Source organism: Lithobates pipiens, unplaced genomic scaffold (assembly GCF_037356315.1).
Source record: "Lithobates pipiens isolate NorthernLeopardFrog02 unplaced genomic scaffold, aLitPip1_a1.2 Scaffold_22, whole genome shotgun sequence".
NCBI lineage: Eukaryota > Metazoa > Chordata > Amphibia > Anura > Ranidae > Lithobates > Lithobates pipiens.
Window position 1 is genome coordinate 303,127,499 of NW_027507784.1, and position 18,730 is coordinate 303,146,228.

Below are 18,730 nucleotides of genomic sequence, written 5' to 3' on the forward strand. Positions count from 1 at the left end.
ACTGTTGTGGGTTTAGTAACACTTTAAATAATGCTTGCCAGATGCCTCCTCAGTGTTGGTCCTTTATTGTGTGGATTCCTGTACTATAACTTACACTGCTATGCAATTGGCACATTTGTGATGCTTTTGCGGCGCCTTTACATTGACATGAAAGGAGACATGTGGGGAATTGAAAAGCCAACTGAACGCTGCATAATAAATACATTTTGGCGTCATGCAACCCAAAGCACTATGAATGTGACCATGTGAACTATACTGTCAGCTGCAATGGACAGAATTGGTACAGGGCATTAACCAGGGTTCGTGAGCCTTCAAAAACATGGATGAAATGCCCGTCCATGGCGCACGTGTAAACTTTAGCATAAATGGGTCTCTAGACTGACCAGTACAGCCAGTTAAACAGTACCCACAGGGACACATAGCATTATCCCTGCTCAGAAGATACATTGCCTTGAAGAAAAGAGACAAGGGATACTAGCGTTGGGAATGGCATGGAGAATAGAGGAATACAGTTAGTGGTTTCAATGCAAAGACAGGGAAACTGAAGGGAGGGGTGAGCAGAGGAGGGGTCTGGGAGAGGGATGCATGGAACTGATGAGAAATCTTTGGAAGGGAGAGAGCTACGAGGAGAGTTTCGGAGCAATATAGTCTAGATTTCTTTATACTAAGAAGCAAGAAGGCTACCTATCAGATCTGTATGTGAAACATACTACTGGCACCTACCATGGGAATGAAGTGTGCACTATACTGGCTACACTTGACCATTCCTTGCTCAGCCAGGTAAGTCTCTTATGCACAATCAATGAATGGACTGTATCAGCAATATGCAATATGGTATTTAAATTTGCTGAAAATATACTTTACTTTAATCCAGCTAACAGACCCATGATATCAACCACGTGATTGTATTTTTCAATTGTCATTTAGTTTAGGAGAAAATAACTGTCACTTTCTTCAAAATAAGGACCCATATCCTGGTATATAATAACTGAGTCCATTGAAAACCAAAGGAAAGACAACAAAAAATATTGAGATCAGATATTTATTTGAACATAGATATTTTTGTCAACTTTTGTACAGATATTGCATTGAAAGAAAATCATTTTATTTTACAATATGAAGGAAAATGTATAGATACTGTCAATGATCACACGATTTTTGGCTAGAGTTCTGGAAAGTTTTTGCTGGTTATATTGTCAATAGCTCTGTGTGCAATGTGGAATTCCTAGTATAGACTTCCATTCTGTGTTCCAATGAGAGTTAGTTCCCTTTTTTTTGGACTGGTGTGATTTGTTGAAGATAAGCTTGGTTTACTTCTATTCTATATCATTGAGATATATTGTGTGTATGTATATTATATATATATATATATATATATATATATATATATATATATACACACACAGGCATACCCCACTTTTAAGTACACAATGGATATTATTTACTAAAGCTGGAAAGTGCAAAATCAGGCTCACTTCTGCTTAGAAACCAATGAGCTTCTAACCCCAGCTTGTTCAATTAAGCTTTGGTAATAATATCTGGAAGCGCATTGGTTTCTTTCAGAAGTGAGCCTGATTTTGCACTGTCCAGCTTTAGTAAATAAACCCCATTGTGTATTTAAAAGTGGGGTATGCCTGTATATATATATATATATATATATATATATATATATATATATATATATATATATATATATTAGGGCTGTGGAAATTAAAGATTAATTCCTCGATTAATCAATACATTTTTTTGATCGATCAAAAGAGTTCCATCGGAGATCCGGTGACATCACGGACATCGACGTCATTGGACTCCTCTCCCCTTCCCCAAGTGCCTCCATCTGCTAACGAAGGGAAGGGGGGAAGAGTCCGGTGACATTGAAGTTCTGATTGAACGTAACACGTACAGGGGAGGAGCTACGCATGACGTCACCCGCTGCTGCCCTACGGAACTAACACGATTGTCGGCTTTACATGCTGTGTTTTTATCATCTTTATGTGAGTAGTTTGTGTTTAAACACAAAAATTAAATCTGATACTTAAAGTGGGGTACCCCCTAAAAAAAAAAATTAAAAGTCAGCAGCTACAAATACTGCAGCTGCTGGCTTTTAATAATCGGACACTTACCTGTCCCGGGTTCCAGCGATGCGGGGGAACGAAGCCCCCCCCTCGCTCCCCGCTCCGCTCGCGGCGCCGTCATGCATACTGTGGGCACCCGGCTGTGGCTTCACAGCCGGGCACCCACTGCGCATGCGCGAGCGGCGCAGGGCGCCGTGATACGCCGTACAGTCACCTGGGACACGTGACAGGTCCCAGGTGAATGTGCGGCGCGAGGGGAAGTGATGTCACCAGCCCGGGCAATGAAGAAGGCAGACTACGAGGGACCCCCTAGCAACCGGTATTTAGAGGTGAGTAAAAAATTTTTTTTTTGCCAATTATTTATTTTTTATTTTTTTTAAGATTTTTAAGTGGTTTTATTTTTTGGGGGGCAACTCCACTTTAAGCGGTGAGCACTTAGATCTTTTCTTTCTACCCATGACCTGGCGTGAGAGAAGTTTATGGTCCGTGTTAACCCTTTAGATACCCGCTTGCATGACCACCTGTCCATGCCATAAGGTGAGAGTGATTAGTTAGACCGGAGGTGGAGGGATTGTCACGCTACTGTGGGGGAAAAAAAATTACTTACGTCAGTGCTACAGTTTGAATTTAAAACGTATTTGTGTGAACTGTGAAGTTAAGTCATGGATTGTGGAAACTAACTAGTGTCGGGTGATTGTATATAGTGTATACCACATTTACCACTGACTAATACAGAGTTACAATGCAAGGAGATCAGCTAAAAGTAATTGGATCTGTATGTGCGTTATATTTAATTGAAATTAGTTGATTAATCGATTTAAAAAAAAAACGATTAATCGAACATGAAAATTTTAATCAGTAACAACCCTAATTAATATATATATATATATATATATATATATATATATATATATATACACACATACAAATATATTTGAATGTGCTGTTGTATGCACTATATGCAGACATAGGTCAAGCTGTCACATGATGATAGATCCTGAATAGTTTATGCAGCATAATACCATTAACCTACTTCTATATGACCGTTGATTTCTAAGATTTGCTGTAAATATCAACCACTCCATGTCCAGAAATCTATTAATCCCTATAGAAGTCACTTCAGTTTTAATTTAACTCCCAGAGTTTCTTTTTCAGTTTTTGGAGCTTTGTCTGTTTCGGGACAGTATTTTCTGTTCAACATAATATATGTTTATTTAACTGCTTTAAATTTATTAGCAGATTTGGATGTGTATTTTAATTGTATAGGTTTTAAATTGGACCTGCCATAAGGAAAATGTATAGTCCACTATTGCTGACATCCTCCATTCCAAAATGTTGGTCACCTGACCAAGAAGTATTATGCAGATCAAGGAAGTCAAAAGTAATTTTCTGCAGGCTTGTTTGACGTTAGTTTTGAAGGCAGAAAATCAGAATAATGCCCCGCACACACGATCGGAAATGTTCGATGTGAGCTTGTTGTCGGAAAGTCCAACCTTGTGTATGCTCCATTGGACATTTGCTGTCGGACTTTCCGCTCACAAATGTTTGAGAGCAGGTTCTCAAATTTTCCGACAACAAACTTCGTTGTCGGAAAGTCTGTTCGTGTGTACACAAGTCCGTCGCACAAAAGATCACACATGCTCTGAATCAAGCAGAAGGAGCCACACTGGCAATTTAACTTACTTTTTCTCGGCTCGTTGTATGTCTTGTACGTCACCGCGTTCTCACGATTGGAATTTTGGGTCAACATTTGTGTGACCGTGTGTATTATTATTATACAGGATTTATATAGCACCGACAGTTTGCGCTTTACAACATTAGGGCAGACATTACAATACAATACAACTCAAGAGAGGGTATGTAAGACAAGTTTGAGCCAACATCCTTCAGAAAAAAATCCATGGTTTTGTTGTCAGAATGTCTGATCGTGTGTATGGGGCATAACAGTCAGAGAAGTTGAATTTTCAGAAAGAGAGGTAAAGAAGAATTCCCAACATTTGCTAGTACAGCTTTTACTTAAATAGGGCAGCCCCAGATATTAAACTCCAAATATAACTGACTCAGGAAAAAAAAAAGAAACTGGTAATTAAAAGCAGTCTGTGTAGCACTTGGACGTAATCTAATTGGGCTGGTGTAATAAGGAATTTGTGTGACTGCACCATTTTCACAAGTCTGCAATCACATGAGTGTGTGCCATCCAGAGCACCCAATGTATTTGTTGGACTCTAAGGTAATATATATATATATATATATATATATATATATCTTCAAAGGTACGGTAAACAGCAACACGGCAATTTTCTAGTGCATGAGTGCATGCAATCAGACCTTCCCACTCAACCATATAAGAACCAATCAAAGGATTGCTGCACTTGAAATAATTTATTCAAAAAATAATCACATACAAATAAATTGCATATTGTGCCAGTTCCAGTTCAACAGTTTCGGCTGTAAAGCTTGCGCCCTTCTTCAGGTTAGAACAAAGATATATCTTTGTTTCCAGCCTGAAGAAGGGCACAAGCTTTACTGCCCAAAACTGTTGAACTGGAACTGGTACGATATGCAATTTATTTGTATGTGATTATTTTTTGAATAAATCATTTTAGGTGCAGCAATCTTTTGACTGATTTCTCTCTCTCTCTCTCTCTCTCTCTCTCTCTATATATATATATAGAAAGGCCAGTATGGTGGCCTGAAATTATGGGAGGAGCCCGGTGGTGTATATAACCTGCCGTCCGCCCATCTTCCTTGTCGGTTCCGGTGCGCGATATCTGACACGTCAGATATCAAGGGCCGACTATCCAGATCAGACGCAGCGAGCCTGTTCGGCGGTTCCCGCGTTTTCGTCTTCAATTCGACAATCCCGTCTCGTCCATCAGCGTCCGTAGGTTCGTCGTCGCTGTACCCATCGAATTTGTCGCTCGGGCCGGCTGTCGCAGGTAGGGCTTCGGCACCCTCTTTTATTACGTTTTCGATGTACCATTATTTTGCTTGTACGCACAAGCCGCTCTGTTCTGTCATATCGAATGTTTCGGTGGCCTCGTACACTTGTCACTGTATGCTACTTTCGACGTAGGCGTTGTCATCATTCGACACGTTCGATTACGCCACGACAGGCGATTCATTCGCAGCTACGGCATTCGAAACCGTTCGACTGCCGTGCATTTCTATTGTAGCGGTCGAATCGTTCGACCCACAGCCGACTGCTTGTTACGACAAGGCAATCAGTCCGCACGTGTCGCTGCTCTGCTCCAGTTCGAATGTGTCTCTTCATTTCTTGCAATTATGTTATGTGTCTCATTTCACCTCGTTCAAACATTTCAGTCCCAGTCATTTCTGCTGCTCCAATATCATTTCTGTCACTAGTCGCGCTCCGTCGCGAATCCTGTCGCACCGCTGGTGCACCGATTCGCTTTGAAGTGCCCCAGGGTTCGGCCTCATTTCTGTACATGCTCCAGAGACGGAATCACTTGCAGGTTCACGCTCGGTCCCTGATTCTTGTCTTTGTCATGGCATATCATTTCTGTCACTTATTACGCTCCAATTCGAATCCTGTCGCATTCCTCTATGCACCGATTCGTCCTGGTGCGCCCAGCTGCTACGCCTCATTTCAGTACATGCTCCAAAGACGGGATTCATTTGTTAGGTGCATGGGCTCGTCTTCTGATTCCAGTCTTTGTCATGGGTTTCATTTCATTTCACCTATCACGTTCCGGTACGAATAGTCATGTTCATGGACCAATTCGTCTCGGCGTGCCCCAGGAATGGCCTCATTTCAGTACATGCGCCAGAGACGGATTCATTATTTGCTACCATCGGTCCACTCGTTGAATCTTGTCTCTGTCATGGGATATCATTTCTGTCACTTATTACACTCCAATTCGAATCCTGTCGCATGTTACTATGCACCGATTCGTTCTGGCGTGCCCAGCTGCTACGCCTCATTTCAGTACATGCGCCAGAGACGGATTCATTATTTGCTACCATCAGTCCAGTCGTTGAATCTTGTCTCTGTCATGGGATATCATTTCTGTCACTTATTACACTCCGATTCGAATCTCGTTGCATTTATTTGATGCACCAATTCGTTCCGGTGTGCCCAGCTGCTACGCCTCATTTCAGTACATGCTCCAAAGACGGGATTCATTTGTTAGGTGCTTGGGCTCGTCGTCTGATTCCAGTCTTTGTCATGGGTTTCATTTCATTTCACCTATCACGTTCCGGTACGAATAGTCATGTTCATGGACCAAATTCGTTCCGGCGTGCCCCAGGAATGGCCTCATTTCAGTACATGCTCCAGGTTCCGCTTCGTGCTCGGTCGCAAGTTTGTGGCATGGCGATTCGGATCTCTGTCATGGCAGATTCACTCATTTCACGGTCACGTGTTACTTCCCGCTTCTAGTCCAGTTGGTTTTTCAACGTTGGATTCTTATCGGGGGGCCTTGCTCATCAGCCTCATTTCACTAAAAAAAAAAAAAAAAAAAAAGGAGGGGAAGGAAAAAAAAAAAAAAAGGGAAAAAAAAAAAAAAAGGGGGGGGGGGGGCGATTCAGGGGGGTGGGAAAGAGGAAAATTTATTTCCTTCCTTGGTGTCGTTTATCTCGTGTGTGACGTCTCACTTCCACTGTTAGCTAGCCTTCGTCAGGTGGGAGTCTCAAACAAACTTCACCTTCATCTCCTCAGGTCAGTCGAGTTCAGTAGGTCCAGCCTGCACCTGGTCAGACGGTGCCTTCTTAGGTAAGCATAATCATCTAGCGGGAAATGCCCTTCAGCAAAGCTGCCTTCTTTGAAACAGGTATTTCTTTAGGAGTCTCCAACCAGTTGTAATCCATCTCACCCCTTATAGGTCCGTATTAGGAGAAAGAATCGCATCAGAGGGCTTGTGGCCTCGTCAGACCCAATTTCCGCCACCATGTCCCAGGCCGGCAGCGAGGACCTCACGGCTCCATTGTCTCCATCCGGTTCAGAGAATGGCAGCCAAAGGGCCTTCAGAGCTTGGACCATTCCCAGGCTAACAGCCGAGCTAAGACGCAGGGGTGTCCCCTTCCCAGCAACAGCCAGAAAGGCAGAGCTTTTCCGGCTCCTGTTTCCTCCTCCCGCGGCGGTGGAGGCTTCTACTCAGCAGGCCTCCTTAGGCTCCATCGCCTCTTCTATCTCCCAGCTCCACACCCTGGTGTCATCTATCACGACCTCGATGACAGATCTGCAGGGCCGAGTAGCCCTCCTCGAGACCCAACCCTCTGTCTCTCCGCCTGTACCAGCGTCCCTACCAGTTGTGAGCCCTCCTGCAGGTATCCCCGGAGCTGCACCGATAGTGTTCCCATCGCATATGGTGTCAGCAAACATCAGGAAGGACATTTTAGAGGGAAAGGACGTCAATTTGGCTTCCTTGCTGATCTCAATTCATGAGCTGGCAGAGAATAAAGCCTATACTTGGGGGGACGTATCAGTGGTCCTCAAAGCTAAGGACTCCAGATTAGATAGGAAGCTCTCAGTTACTGAGTTTACCTTAGCTTTTGGCATGATGAGGGACATCATTTGCTCGGCCTCCCCTGGCAGGAGGGAGGAGCTGGATCGGTACCTCCATGTGGTAGTTGACCTGGGCTACAAATACGGCGGATCTTCTTTTTATGACTACCACCGATCCTTCTCCGCTAAAGCAGCCGCCAGGCTTTCCCAGTTCCAGACCCCTACGGATTGGAGCACAATGGACACAGAACTGTTCTGCCGCCACTTCGCGGGGCTTCGGTCCCCTCTGTGTACAATCTGCCAGTCAGCAACACATACTGCGGCCTGGTGCGCTACCTCAGTGGCAGCCCCGCCCTTCGTCGGCCCATCTACCTCGGGGGCCGCTCAGGGCCTGCAAGTGCCAGCTCGCCCGCCACAGACCGATAAGCTAGGGCGCCCAGTTAAAACCATGGGCGGTGCTTCGATCTGCAATAATTATAACAGTGGGTCGTGTAATTTCAGCCAGTGTAGGCTGCTCCATGTGTGCACCCAATGTCATAGAGCTCACCCCCGGCTCATGTGTGAGATCAAGCAGCTCAAAAGGTCCTGACTAAGCCGGCTCAATGTGTCGTGGCTTAGCGTCTACCTATCCAGCCACCCTACCCCCTCACTGTCCACCTTCCTCGTCCAGGGCTTCACGGAAGGCTTTCACACTGGACTCATCTCTCTCCCTCACGTCACACACGAGTGCCAGAACCTCCGCTCAGCAGCCACGGATGAGCTTGCCATCGACCAACTGCTGCAATCTGAACTAGATCAGGACTTTGTCATCGGCCCTTTCATACAGCCCCCATTCGTCACCTGGCGAGTCAGCCCTATTGGGCTTGTCAAGGGCAAGTTCTCTAATAAACTCAGATTGGTTTATGATTTGTCAGCGCCTCATTCCTCTACGGTCCCCAGTCTCAATTCCCTTATTCCCTCTGAGGAGTTCTCCCTTAAATATGCATCAGTAGACATGGCCATCCAGGCCATTCTTAAGACAGGTACAGGTACCTGGCTCTCCAAGGCCGACATCTCAAATGCTTTTAAACTTCTTCCTATCCATCCTTCCCTCTGGTGCTGGCATGGAATCAAGTGGAGGCAGCAGTACTACTTTGCCACTAAGCTCACGTTCGGGTCCAAGAGTAGTCCTTGGCTCTTCGACACCTTCGCACAGGCTCTTGCTTGGATCTTGTTACATGTAGCCCAGTGTCGGGAAGTCATTCATTATCTGGATGACTTCCTGCTGATAGAGCCGCCCGGCTCTCCCCCACAAGATCTGGCTAAGTTGAGGGGAGTCTTCGGTAACCTTAATGTCCCCATTGCGGAGCACAAGGTGGAGGGTCCGTCGCAGGCTATCACCTTTCTCGGGGTCAGCCTAGACACTAACACCATGCAGGCCAGCCTTCCCCCGGATAAACTGACCCGCATCAGGACGGTCCTGAGGGACTTTACTCATGCCAGGACTTGTACCAAGAGACAGCTCCAGTCCCTCCTTGGTATGCTCAATTTTGCTATGCGCATCATCCCCCAGGGGCGCTCGTTCGTGTCACGCCTGCTGGCCTTATTATCCCACTCTCAGGACCCGGAGCAAGTACTCAACCTGGATTCCGCGGCTATTGCAGACCTAGCCATGTGGGAGGAATTCCTGTCCTCCTGGAACGGAGTGTCCCTGTTCGTCCCCTCCGTGTCCGCCCTGTCACCTCGGGTGGTGACCGACGCAGCGGCCTCCACGGGCTTTGCGGCTATTTTTGGCAACCTCTGGCTCGCAGCCCCCTGGCCTCCACAGATACTGGCTATTCCTGGCTTCACTGAGACGTCCTCCCTGTTTGAGCTATATCCCATTGTAGCCGCTGCACACACCTGGGGCCGCAGCTGGTCAGGCCAGACGGTGGTCTTTTCTACAGATAACCTGGCCACTGCGGAGATTGTCAATAAAGGCAGGTCCAGATCTCTACAGATTATGTCCTTCCTGCGGCGACTGACCCAGCTCTCATTATTGTTTCAGTTCAACCTTCATTGTTCTTTTGTCCCCGGCAAATTTAATCAGGCGGCGGATGCCCTCTCCCGCTTTAACTTTGTTTCGTTTTTTGATCAGGTACCCGGAGCCGGACCAACTTCTGCAGCTATCCCGGACTGGTCTCAACTGACATTGGATTAGCCCCGCACTTGTCAGCAGCGACTCAACTTATTGATCACTCCCTCTCAGACAATACCCGCAAGGCCTATCAGTCGGCCTGGAGGGCCTTTACTCGCTTCATATCGTCCCACAATACAGAGACCTCCCGGGTCAAGCAAGTCCTTGCCTTCCTTTCCTACTGCCATTCGGACTTGGCATTATCGTTCAACACAATCCGATTGTACTTGGCCGGGGTACAACACTTCACGTCCCTCCAGGACCCTACTAAGCCCTCCTTATTCACCTGTCACGCCGTCCGGGCACTCATGCGCGGCATTCAGAAACGTCGGCCGGTTTCCAGCATCAAACGGCTGCCTATCACGGGCGAAGTATTCAGGGACATGTCAGACATTCTGGCCTCCTCACCTTTCGGTCTCCATGTCAGTGTCGTCCTGCAAGCAGCCATACACCTGGCCTTCTACGGCTTCTTGCGGCCAGGCGAATTTACCTGCAGTAGCCCCTCGGCACGTATGCTGTGCAAACACCATCTAGTAAGGTTTGAGGACCATTTCATCCTACATTTAGCGGTCTCAAAGACACAGCAGCTTGGCCCAGGTACGGACATACATCTCTATAAGACCCACAACCGCTGGTGTCCGGTCGCTGTCCTCACCCGCTTGCTGACCCTTTTGGCCGATCAACCAGGGACTGGCCCACTTCTCCCCTTTCACTCCAAACCTCTCAACGCAGCCCAGTTCATGGAGCATGTCAGGATACTCCTGAGCATCCTTCACCTCAATCCTGCGCACTACTCGGGACATTCGTTTCGCATCGGGGCAGCTTCAACAGCCTCCCGCCAAGGGGTCCCGGTCCACGTCATCAAAAAGTTGGGTAGATGGAAGTCCTCCTGTTTTGCCCGTTATGTACCCAATCCGCAAGTTGAGATGGCTCAGGCCTTTGTCAAACTTACCCAGTAACAATCTTGGTTCAATAAAATGCATCCCCTACCTGAGTGTTTTGCCCCCTTATTTTGGTATACCGTACGTTAGACCAGGGCACACTTTCAGGTCCATTTCAGGTAGCGAGTTTATGTTGTCCTTGTCTATCATCCTTGTCCGTATCGGTCAGAGGGCTCTTCACCATAAATAGAAAGGCCAGTATGGTGGCCTGAAATTATGGGAGGAGCCCGGTGGTGTATATAACCTGCCGTCCGCCCATCTTCCTTGTCGGTTCCGGTGCGCGATACCCGCCCACCCGTCCCCTTTTATCAGGCCTTCACTCTAGCATACTCCTCATATGAGTACTCATTTCACCCATTTCATATTCATTTCATTTTAGGGTATGCCCCCTTATTTTGGTATACCGTACGTTAGACCAGGGCACACTTTCAGGTCCATTTCAGGTAGCGAGTTTATGTTGTCCTTGTCTATCATCCTTGTCCGTATCGGTCAGAGGGCTCTTCACCATAAATATATATATATATATATATATATATATATATATACTCAGCGGCCACTTTATTAGGTACACCTTGCTAGTACCAGATTGCACCCCCTTTTGCCGTCAGAACTGCCTTAATTCTTCGTGGCATAGATTCAACAAGTTGTTAGAAACATTCTTCAGAGGTTTTGGTCCATATTGACATGTCCACCTAAGAGGATCTCCATCGCTAGTAACTTATGCAAAGGAGACACACATAAACAAGAAGCACTCACCAGGATACCAGGCTTCATATAAGCCGCCATCCATAAAGAAATATTCAGTGAGACCCCCTGCAGGATTCTGGAATTCTGGAATTTGGATTACCCTTTGATATCTTTATACTGTTGCCTTACAGTGGTAAGGTAAGGAGCCACTGCACCGTTAGGTGTAACTTCACAGAAGAAAAGGATCATTCATTCACATCATCACAACACAGAATGGTAGAACACTGTGATCACTAGCACTATTTGAAGATATATGATTTCTTTGAACTTTAGGTCATTTGCGCTTTATCCTATTTATGTTAGCGCCAGTTTGGACGCTGTACCAGATCAGACTATTTGCACCTATTGCACATCTATCACCTATCTTTTGTCTAGCGCTTTAGATTCTGTATTTACTGTGTTTTTAGTGTATGAATTTTAATCATTTTAGAGTTTATTATCTTGTACACTTAGCACTTTATATGAATCACTGAGCGCTTTATTTGCTTTATCATTTGGAGAGCAGAATCACGCAGTTGCTGCAGATTTGTCAACTGCACATCCATGATGCAAATTTCCTGTTCTACCACATCTCAAGGGTGCTCTATTGGATTGAGATCTGGTGACTGTGGAGGCCATTGGAGTACAGGAAACTCATTGTCATGTTCAAGAAACCAGTGGTGAGATTATTGGAGCTTTGTGACATGGTGCATTATGCTGATGGAAGGAGCCATCAGAAGATGGGTACACTGTAGTCATAAAGGGATGGACGTGGTCAGCAACAATACACAGGTATGCCGTGGTGTTTAAACATTGCTCAATTGGTACTAAGGTGCCCAAAGTGTAGCAAGAAACTATCCCCCACACCATTACACCACCAGCCTGAACAGTTGATACAAGACAGTATGGATCCATGCACTTTCATGTTGTTAACACCAAATTCTGACCAGACCATCTGAATATTGCAGCTGAAATTGAAAATCATCAGACCAGGCAGCATTTCTTCAATCTTCTATTGTACAATTTTGGTAAGCCTGTGTGACTTGTAGCCTCAGTTTCCTGTTCTTAGCTGAGTGGCACTTGGTCTGGTCTTCTGCTTCTGTAGCCCATCTGCTTCAAGGTTCAATGTGTTGTGCATTCAGAGATGATATTCTGCATATCTTGGTTGTAACGAGTGGTTATTTGAGTTACTGTTGCCTTTCTATCATCTCGACCCAGTCTGCCCATTCTCCTCTGACCTCTGACATCAACAGGGCATTTTTCATCCACACAACTGACGCTCGCTGGTTATTTTCTCTTTTTCGCACCATTCTCTGTAAACCCCTAGAGATGGTTGTGCATGAAAATCCCAGTAGATCAGCAGTTTTTTAAATACTCAGACCAGCTCATTTGGCACTAATAACCATGCCACGCTCAAAGTCACTTCAATTCCCTTTCTTCCCCATTCCAATGCTCAGTTTGAACTTTAGCAAGTCATATTTACCACGTCTAGATGCCTAAATGCATTGAGTTGCTGCCATGTGAATGGTTGATTAGCAATTTGAGTCACCAAGCATTTGAACGGATGTACCTAATAAAGTGGCCAGTGAATGTATAGATATATCTATCTATCTATCTATCTATCTATCTATCTATCTATCTATCTATCTATCTATCTATCTATCTATCTATCTATCTATCTATCTATCTATCTATCTATCTATATATATATATATATATATATATATATATCAATTAGGTTTTATATATATATATATAATATGGCTCAAGCAACAGATCACCATTTCAATGGGAAGCAGGGCAAAGCTTAATTAGATTTGTGCTGCTCTAAGATGAACCATCAGAGCACGTAAGAAACTCTGATGACATCACAAGAATTGCTCCTTGGGTTACATTGTGCTACATAGTAATCACACAGAATCAGGAAGAGAATCCCAGAAGTTAATTAAATGTATCATTAGTCCCCATTTCGCACTGTATCTAGACCCTGGGGCACTGGCTGAAAAGCTCTAGACAAATCAAGTTCTAGGTCGGAGTGATAACTGCTTATGTCTGGGGGAAGCAAAAATGCAAAAGCGAGAAACAATTATTTTGTATAACAGACATGTGCCCTGATGAACCTTTAATGTTGGGCAAAAGCTTCTGAGCTGACACAGAGAAAGTATACAGAAGATATTTGTATGCAAGAAATACTTGTGTAGCAAGGAAAAGGGAAGGGTACTGGTAGAAAAATAAAGAGGAAGAAAGGGAAAAGAGATATGGGGAGCATAAAAAGATGAGCCTCGTTCATCACGGTGCTCTGCAACCATTCACCCTCCCTTACATAGTAAGTAAGGTTGAATAAAGACACCAGTCCATCTAGTTCAACCTGAGTGAGTGTCTACAATTGTCCCTATCCCTGTACATTGCACACTCACATCAGCCCCTACCCTCAAGGCACCCACAATCCAAAGTCCCCATTCATATACTAGGACTAATTTTGGACAGAAGCCAATTAACCTACCTGCATGTCTTTGGAGTGTGGGAGGAAACCGGAGTACCTGGAGGAAACCCACGCAGGCACAGGGAGAACATGCAAACTCCAGGCAGGTAGCATCATGGTTGGGATCTGAACCAGCAACCCTTTTTACTGCTAGGCGAGAGTGCTACCCACTACACCACTGTGCCGCCTGATTGACCTTGCCCAAGGGTGCCTTGGACCTTTTTGGACTTTAGCAACACCCTTTTTTTTTTTAAAGCCTGTGGCGTGTGAAAAACACCCAAAAACTCCACCCGGTGCCAAAAAAAGTACACACACATAAAGAGGTGACACAAAACGTGCAACGGGTGTTACACTAGTCCTCCATAGGAATAACCTTACCCTGATACCCTGGGGAGTTAGGCTCCAGATGGGGACTGAGGTACTTTCACATTCACAAGCCAGACGGCCCCCTTTCTCTGGACACAGACCCACCCAAGTACTCAGTGGGGCTCCCCCAAAGGGAGAGAGAGGTGAACTAAGCCTTATCTTAGTCCATCATTAACAACCAGTTCCAGTACAAACACCTGCCAGGACTCGTTGCACCCATCCACACCACCCATTTTTAAAGTACACTGAGTGAGGGAAACTCTAATGCATTTATTATACGGCACGTACAAGATAAAAGATTAGTTGTTGAGAACTACTAGATCCTCCTCAGCTTCCCTTTATGATTGACTGCATGAATCTCAGTAACCCTTTGGACTATTATTTGGACTATTATTTTTCATTAACTATATGCCCATTGACTATTTCCATTGATACAATGCGTCATTGGCCATATCAGAGTGCTGGACAGGTTACTATAATCAATGCTCAATACAGTGCCTTGAAAAAATAATCATACCCCTTTAAATTTTCCACATTTTGTCATGTTACCACCCAAAATGTAAATGTATTTTATTGGGATTTTATGCGATAGACCAACACAAAGTGGCACATGATTGTGAAGTGGAAGGAAAATGATAAATGGTTTTACAATTTTTTTTAATAAATAAATATTTGAAAAGTGTGGCGTGCATTTGTAATCAGCCCCCTTTACTCTGATACCCCAAACTAAAATCGAGTGAAACCAAGTGCCTTCAGATGTCACTTAATTAGTAAATAGAGTCTACTGGTGTGTAATTTAATCTCAGTATAAATACAGCTGTTCAAGGCACTGTAGGTGACCTCATTTTCTGGATTAAAAGACCGAAGGCCACCTTGTATGAGGACCAGTGTGTGGCATGTAAAAGTTGTATTACACACTGCTTTGGAAAAAAAACCTAATTTGGTTACCAGGTGAGCTTTGTTCAACCTGCAAAAACAAGACTTTAACCACCTGCCGACCCCAGCTCACACACATTTACAACGGCAGATTGGCTCGTTCCCAGGAATCGCCGTACCAGTACGCTGACTCCTTTAAGAGCCATAGCAGGCACGTGCGTGCCCGATTGCACAGCGGCGGGCCCGATGCGCGTGGCCTCCAGCTGCGATGTCCGCCGCCCACCCACGAGCACCCATAAACACACAAATCCCCATTCTGACAAAGGAGGAGAGACAGATTTGCCATTGCTAGTAATTAGGAACAGAGATATTTTTACTGCATACTTTCCTTCCCCTCCTCTCTTTTCAACCTGCACTTATATGTTCCACATTATATATCCTCTCATCTGTAGTTCCCATTATGTATTTCTTCACCCATTAGGCATACACTTACATGCTGATTATGTTCCCTTTTTGTCCCGGTGGCCGCCTATGTACGCACCCCGTGGGCCCCATTGCCGCTTGATGGCCCTCCTCAGCTCCCGTGCCGTCGCTTGGGGTGTTTGGTGGCCCCCAATACCGCGCCTATGGCTGCATAGCTGTATGTAAGTGATTATTAGGTGGGCCTTTCAATCTCCCTTTTGCTTCAATTATTATAAATATTAATTAATTACTACCCTTTATTTTCAGACCAATCACGAGCTTGCTCCTGATGAGCGGCAGTAACCCGCGAAACGCATAGAGCTACTGGTTGCCGTGTATTTTGGTATCCCAACACTAACAGCATTTATTTCTGTAATATTCTATCAATTATGTTCATTTTATTTAATGTAACAATCATGAAGTCATAGGTTCATGTAGCTGTAATACTTTATTAATTGTCTATTCCATCATTACCATTGGTTGTTTCTATGTATACGATTGAGGTGCGCATTTATAACCTATTTTTTATCGGTCACCATGAGTGTATAAAGAAAATTTTGATATTAATGATGTATGTTTGCGCACCTCATTAAATATATGTAATCATGTTTTGATAGACAAATAAATAATAAATCTTTTTCTTAATAGCTATTTTTGTTTCCTTTCTTAACCCCCGTGCTTCATATAAAGTCCCGTTAAGCTCTTGTTTTTGCCTTATAGTGATAGGGATGGAGGCTATGACCTAATTTAAAGTCCCAATTTTCCCCATTCCCCTTTCTCTACTATTTGACGAGGAACAGAGATATGTCTCCTCCTCCAGTCAGTCCCATCCCCCACAGTTAGAAAAACTCATGAGGGAACACATTCAACCCCTTGATTGCCCCCTAGTGTTAACTCCTTCCTGCCAGTGGCATTTATACAGTAACCAGTGGCTATTTTTAGCTCTGATCACTGTATAAATGTCAATGGTCCCACAAAAATGTCAAAAGTGTCCAATCTGTCCTCTGAAATGTCGCGATAAAAAATAAATAAATAATATAAATAAATAAATAAATAATAAAAATACCAAAAATCTATCCCCTATTTTGTAGACGCTATAACTTTTGCGCAAACCAATCAATATACTCTTATTGAGATTTTTTTTTACAAAAACTATGTAGAAGAATACATATCGGCCTAAACTGATGAAGACTTTTTTTTTTACATTTTTAGGGATATTTATTATAGCAAAAAGTAAAAAAAAATTTAATTTTTTTTTTCAAAATTGTTGGTCTTTTTTTGTTTCTAGCGCAAAAAAAATTAAAACCGCAGAGGTGATCAAATACCACCAAAAGAAAGCTCTATTTGTGGGAAAAAAAGACGTTAATTTTATTTGGGAACAGCATCGCACGACCCAAGCAATTTTCAGTTTGCACAACATCCAATGTAAATGAACCAATATTTATTAACAGGGAGGATAAAACAAGCATCGGAATATATTTGCTGGTAAGAGGCTATATGTGTTGACCTGAAAGGGGAGCACTGGGTTATCGCCACTGGAATAATTAGGAAGTCATTCATTTGGCACATTTGGACTATAATTTATGGACCCTTTCCTGCATTGTTAGCTTAGAAATTTCTCTTTGCACATTATTTTTGCCTGATTGCACTTTATTTAAAATTTACCCTTGAAGAAAATTTGTATGAATTGTATATGAATTGTAATTTTTTAGCACTGATGCACTTTATAAAATATGATTTATATTGGTTTGATATGAGATTGGTATATTAGTGACAGTGCAACACAATTTTTTTATGATAGATTTGTTAGTATTGATGTGTACAATACCATGAGTGCAGCTGTCCAACTCACACAATTTAGAGCACTACTAGTTTTCCTTTCACACTGGGGCGGCGCGGGCATCGTTTTAGCAGTGGTATGCGGCCGCTAGCGGGTGGTTTTAACCCCCGCTAGCTTCCGAAAAAGGGTTAAAACCGCCCGCAAAGCACCTCTGCAGCGGCGCTTTGCCGGCGGTATAGCCGTGCTGCCCCATTGATTTCAATGGGTAGGAGCGGTGAATACACCGCTCATTCACCGCTCCAAAGATGTGGCTAGCAGGACTTTTTTCACCGACCTGCCAGTGCACCGCTCCAGTGTGAAAGCCCTCCGGCTTTCACACTGGAGTGAAAGTGGACGTTTTTTTTCAGGCGCTACACAGGTGCTATTTTTAGCACTGTAGCGACTGAAAACCGCCTTGTGTGAAGGGGGCCTATGCGCAGGTTGTTTTTGTTGTTTATGGCTCTATAGAATGCTGCAAGAAAGAAAGAAGCCACCCTAAGAAAAAACCTGCGCAGCAGTCATGACAGCAGCTTAAAAAGGAACATAGGCAAGGATTAAACAATGAAGAGATTTTGCAATTTGAAAGAGGGACAGCTTTTAACAAAAAGTATACTGGCAAAGAACCTTGCCACATCCACAGTGGCACAAAAAGATAATTTTCTTTTTCCACTACTTTGCCTAATACTGGCTTTGGTAAACTTTTAGAGTTGTAGAACACATGTTGCTTAAAGTTGAACTCCAGCCTTACCTTCAGTCTTGCACAGTTGTATGAGTTCCTTTCCCTGTAATGAAATTGCTTACTCTGATTTCACCGCACACTGTGAGCTTATGTAAGCTTCAGAGTGCCTTGATGTATGGGTGTCAATCTGGAGGAGTGGGCAATCCCAGGTAGGCTCCATTTGCATCTAGGCTGCACTAAGAAATGCCCTGATGTTATTCTGAGCCTCTTGGACTGAAATAAATAAAATCCAATAAATGTAAGGGGTTGGTCAGGTACTGCCTGGCTAGGAAAGAAAGGGTTATATGATGCTCAATTTCCTCCAGGCAGAAAATGAGGTGGGCTCTATATTACTTGCTTCAGATTCTAACGTATTCTTTAAAAAATTGAGTACTGACCATAATATTTTTTATTATTTGCGCTAATATCCATATTTTTAGAACAAGTTTTCTGAGTGTGCCCCCTTCTTCAAGGCCCAAGCAGCACTAATACACAAAGGGGGTTATTTACTAAAGGCAAATCCACTTTGCACTACAAGTGCATTTGAAAGTGCAATCGCTCTAGATCTGAGGGGAAGCTCTGAAATGAGGGGAAGCTCTGCAGATGTTATCATCCAATCATGTGCAAGCAAAAATGCTGTTTT

At 44.0% G+C, this 18,730-nt stretch overlaps 1 protein-coding gene across 2 annotated transcripts in view; it reads left to right on the forward strand.

The window, feature by feature from the left end:
• The first annotated feature begins 580 nt into the window (after positions 1-580).
• The window catches only part of LOC143924809 (glucagon receptor-like), a 166,956-nt gene continuing 148,806 nt past the window's right edge, over positions 581-18,730 (forward strand). For both annotated transcript variants that reach the window (XM_077449277.1, XM_077449278.1), the window contains exon 1: positions 581-780. In XM_077449277.1, the coding sequence (XP_077305403.1) occupies positions 725-780 (56 nt within the window). In that variant the 5' untranslated portion in view covers positions 581-724. The remainder of the gene's footprint in view (positions 781-18,730) is intronic.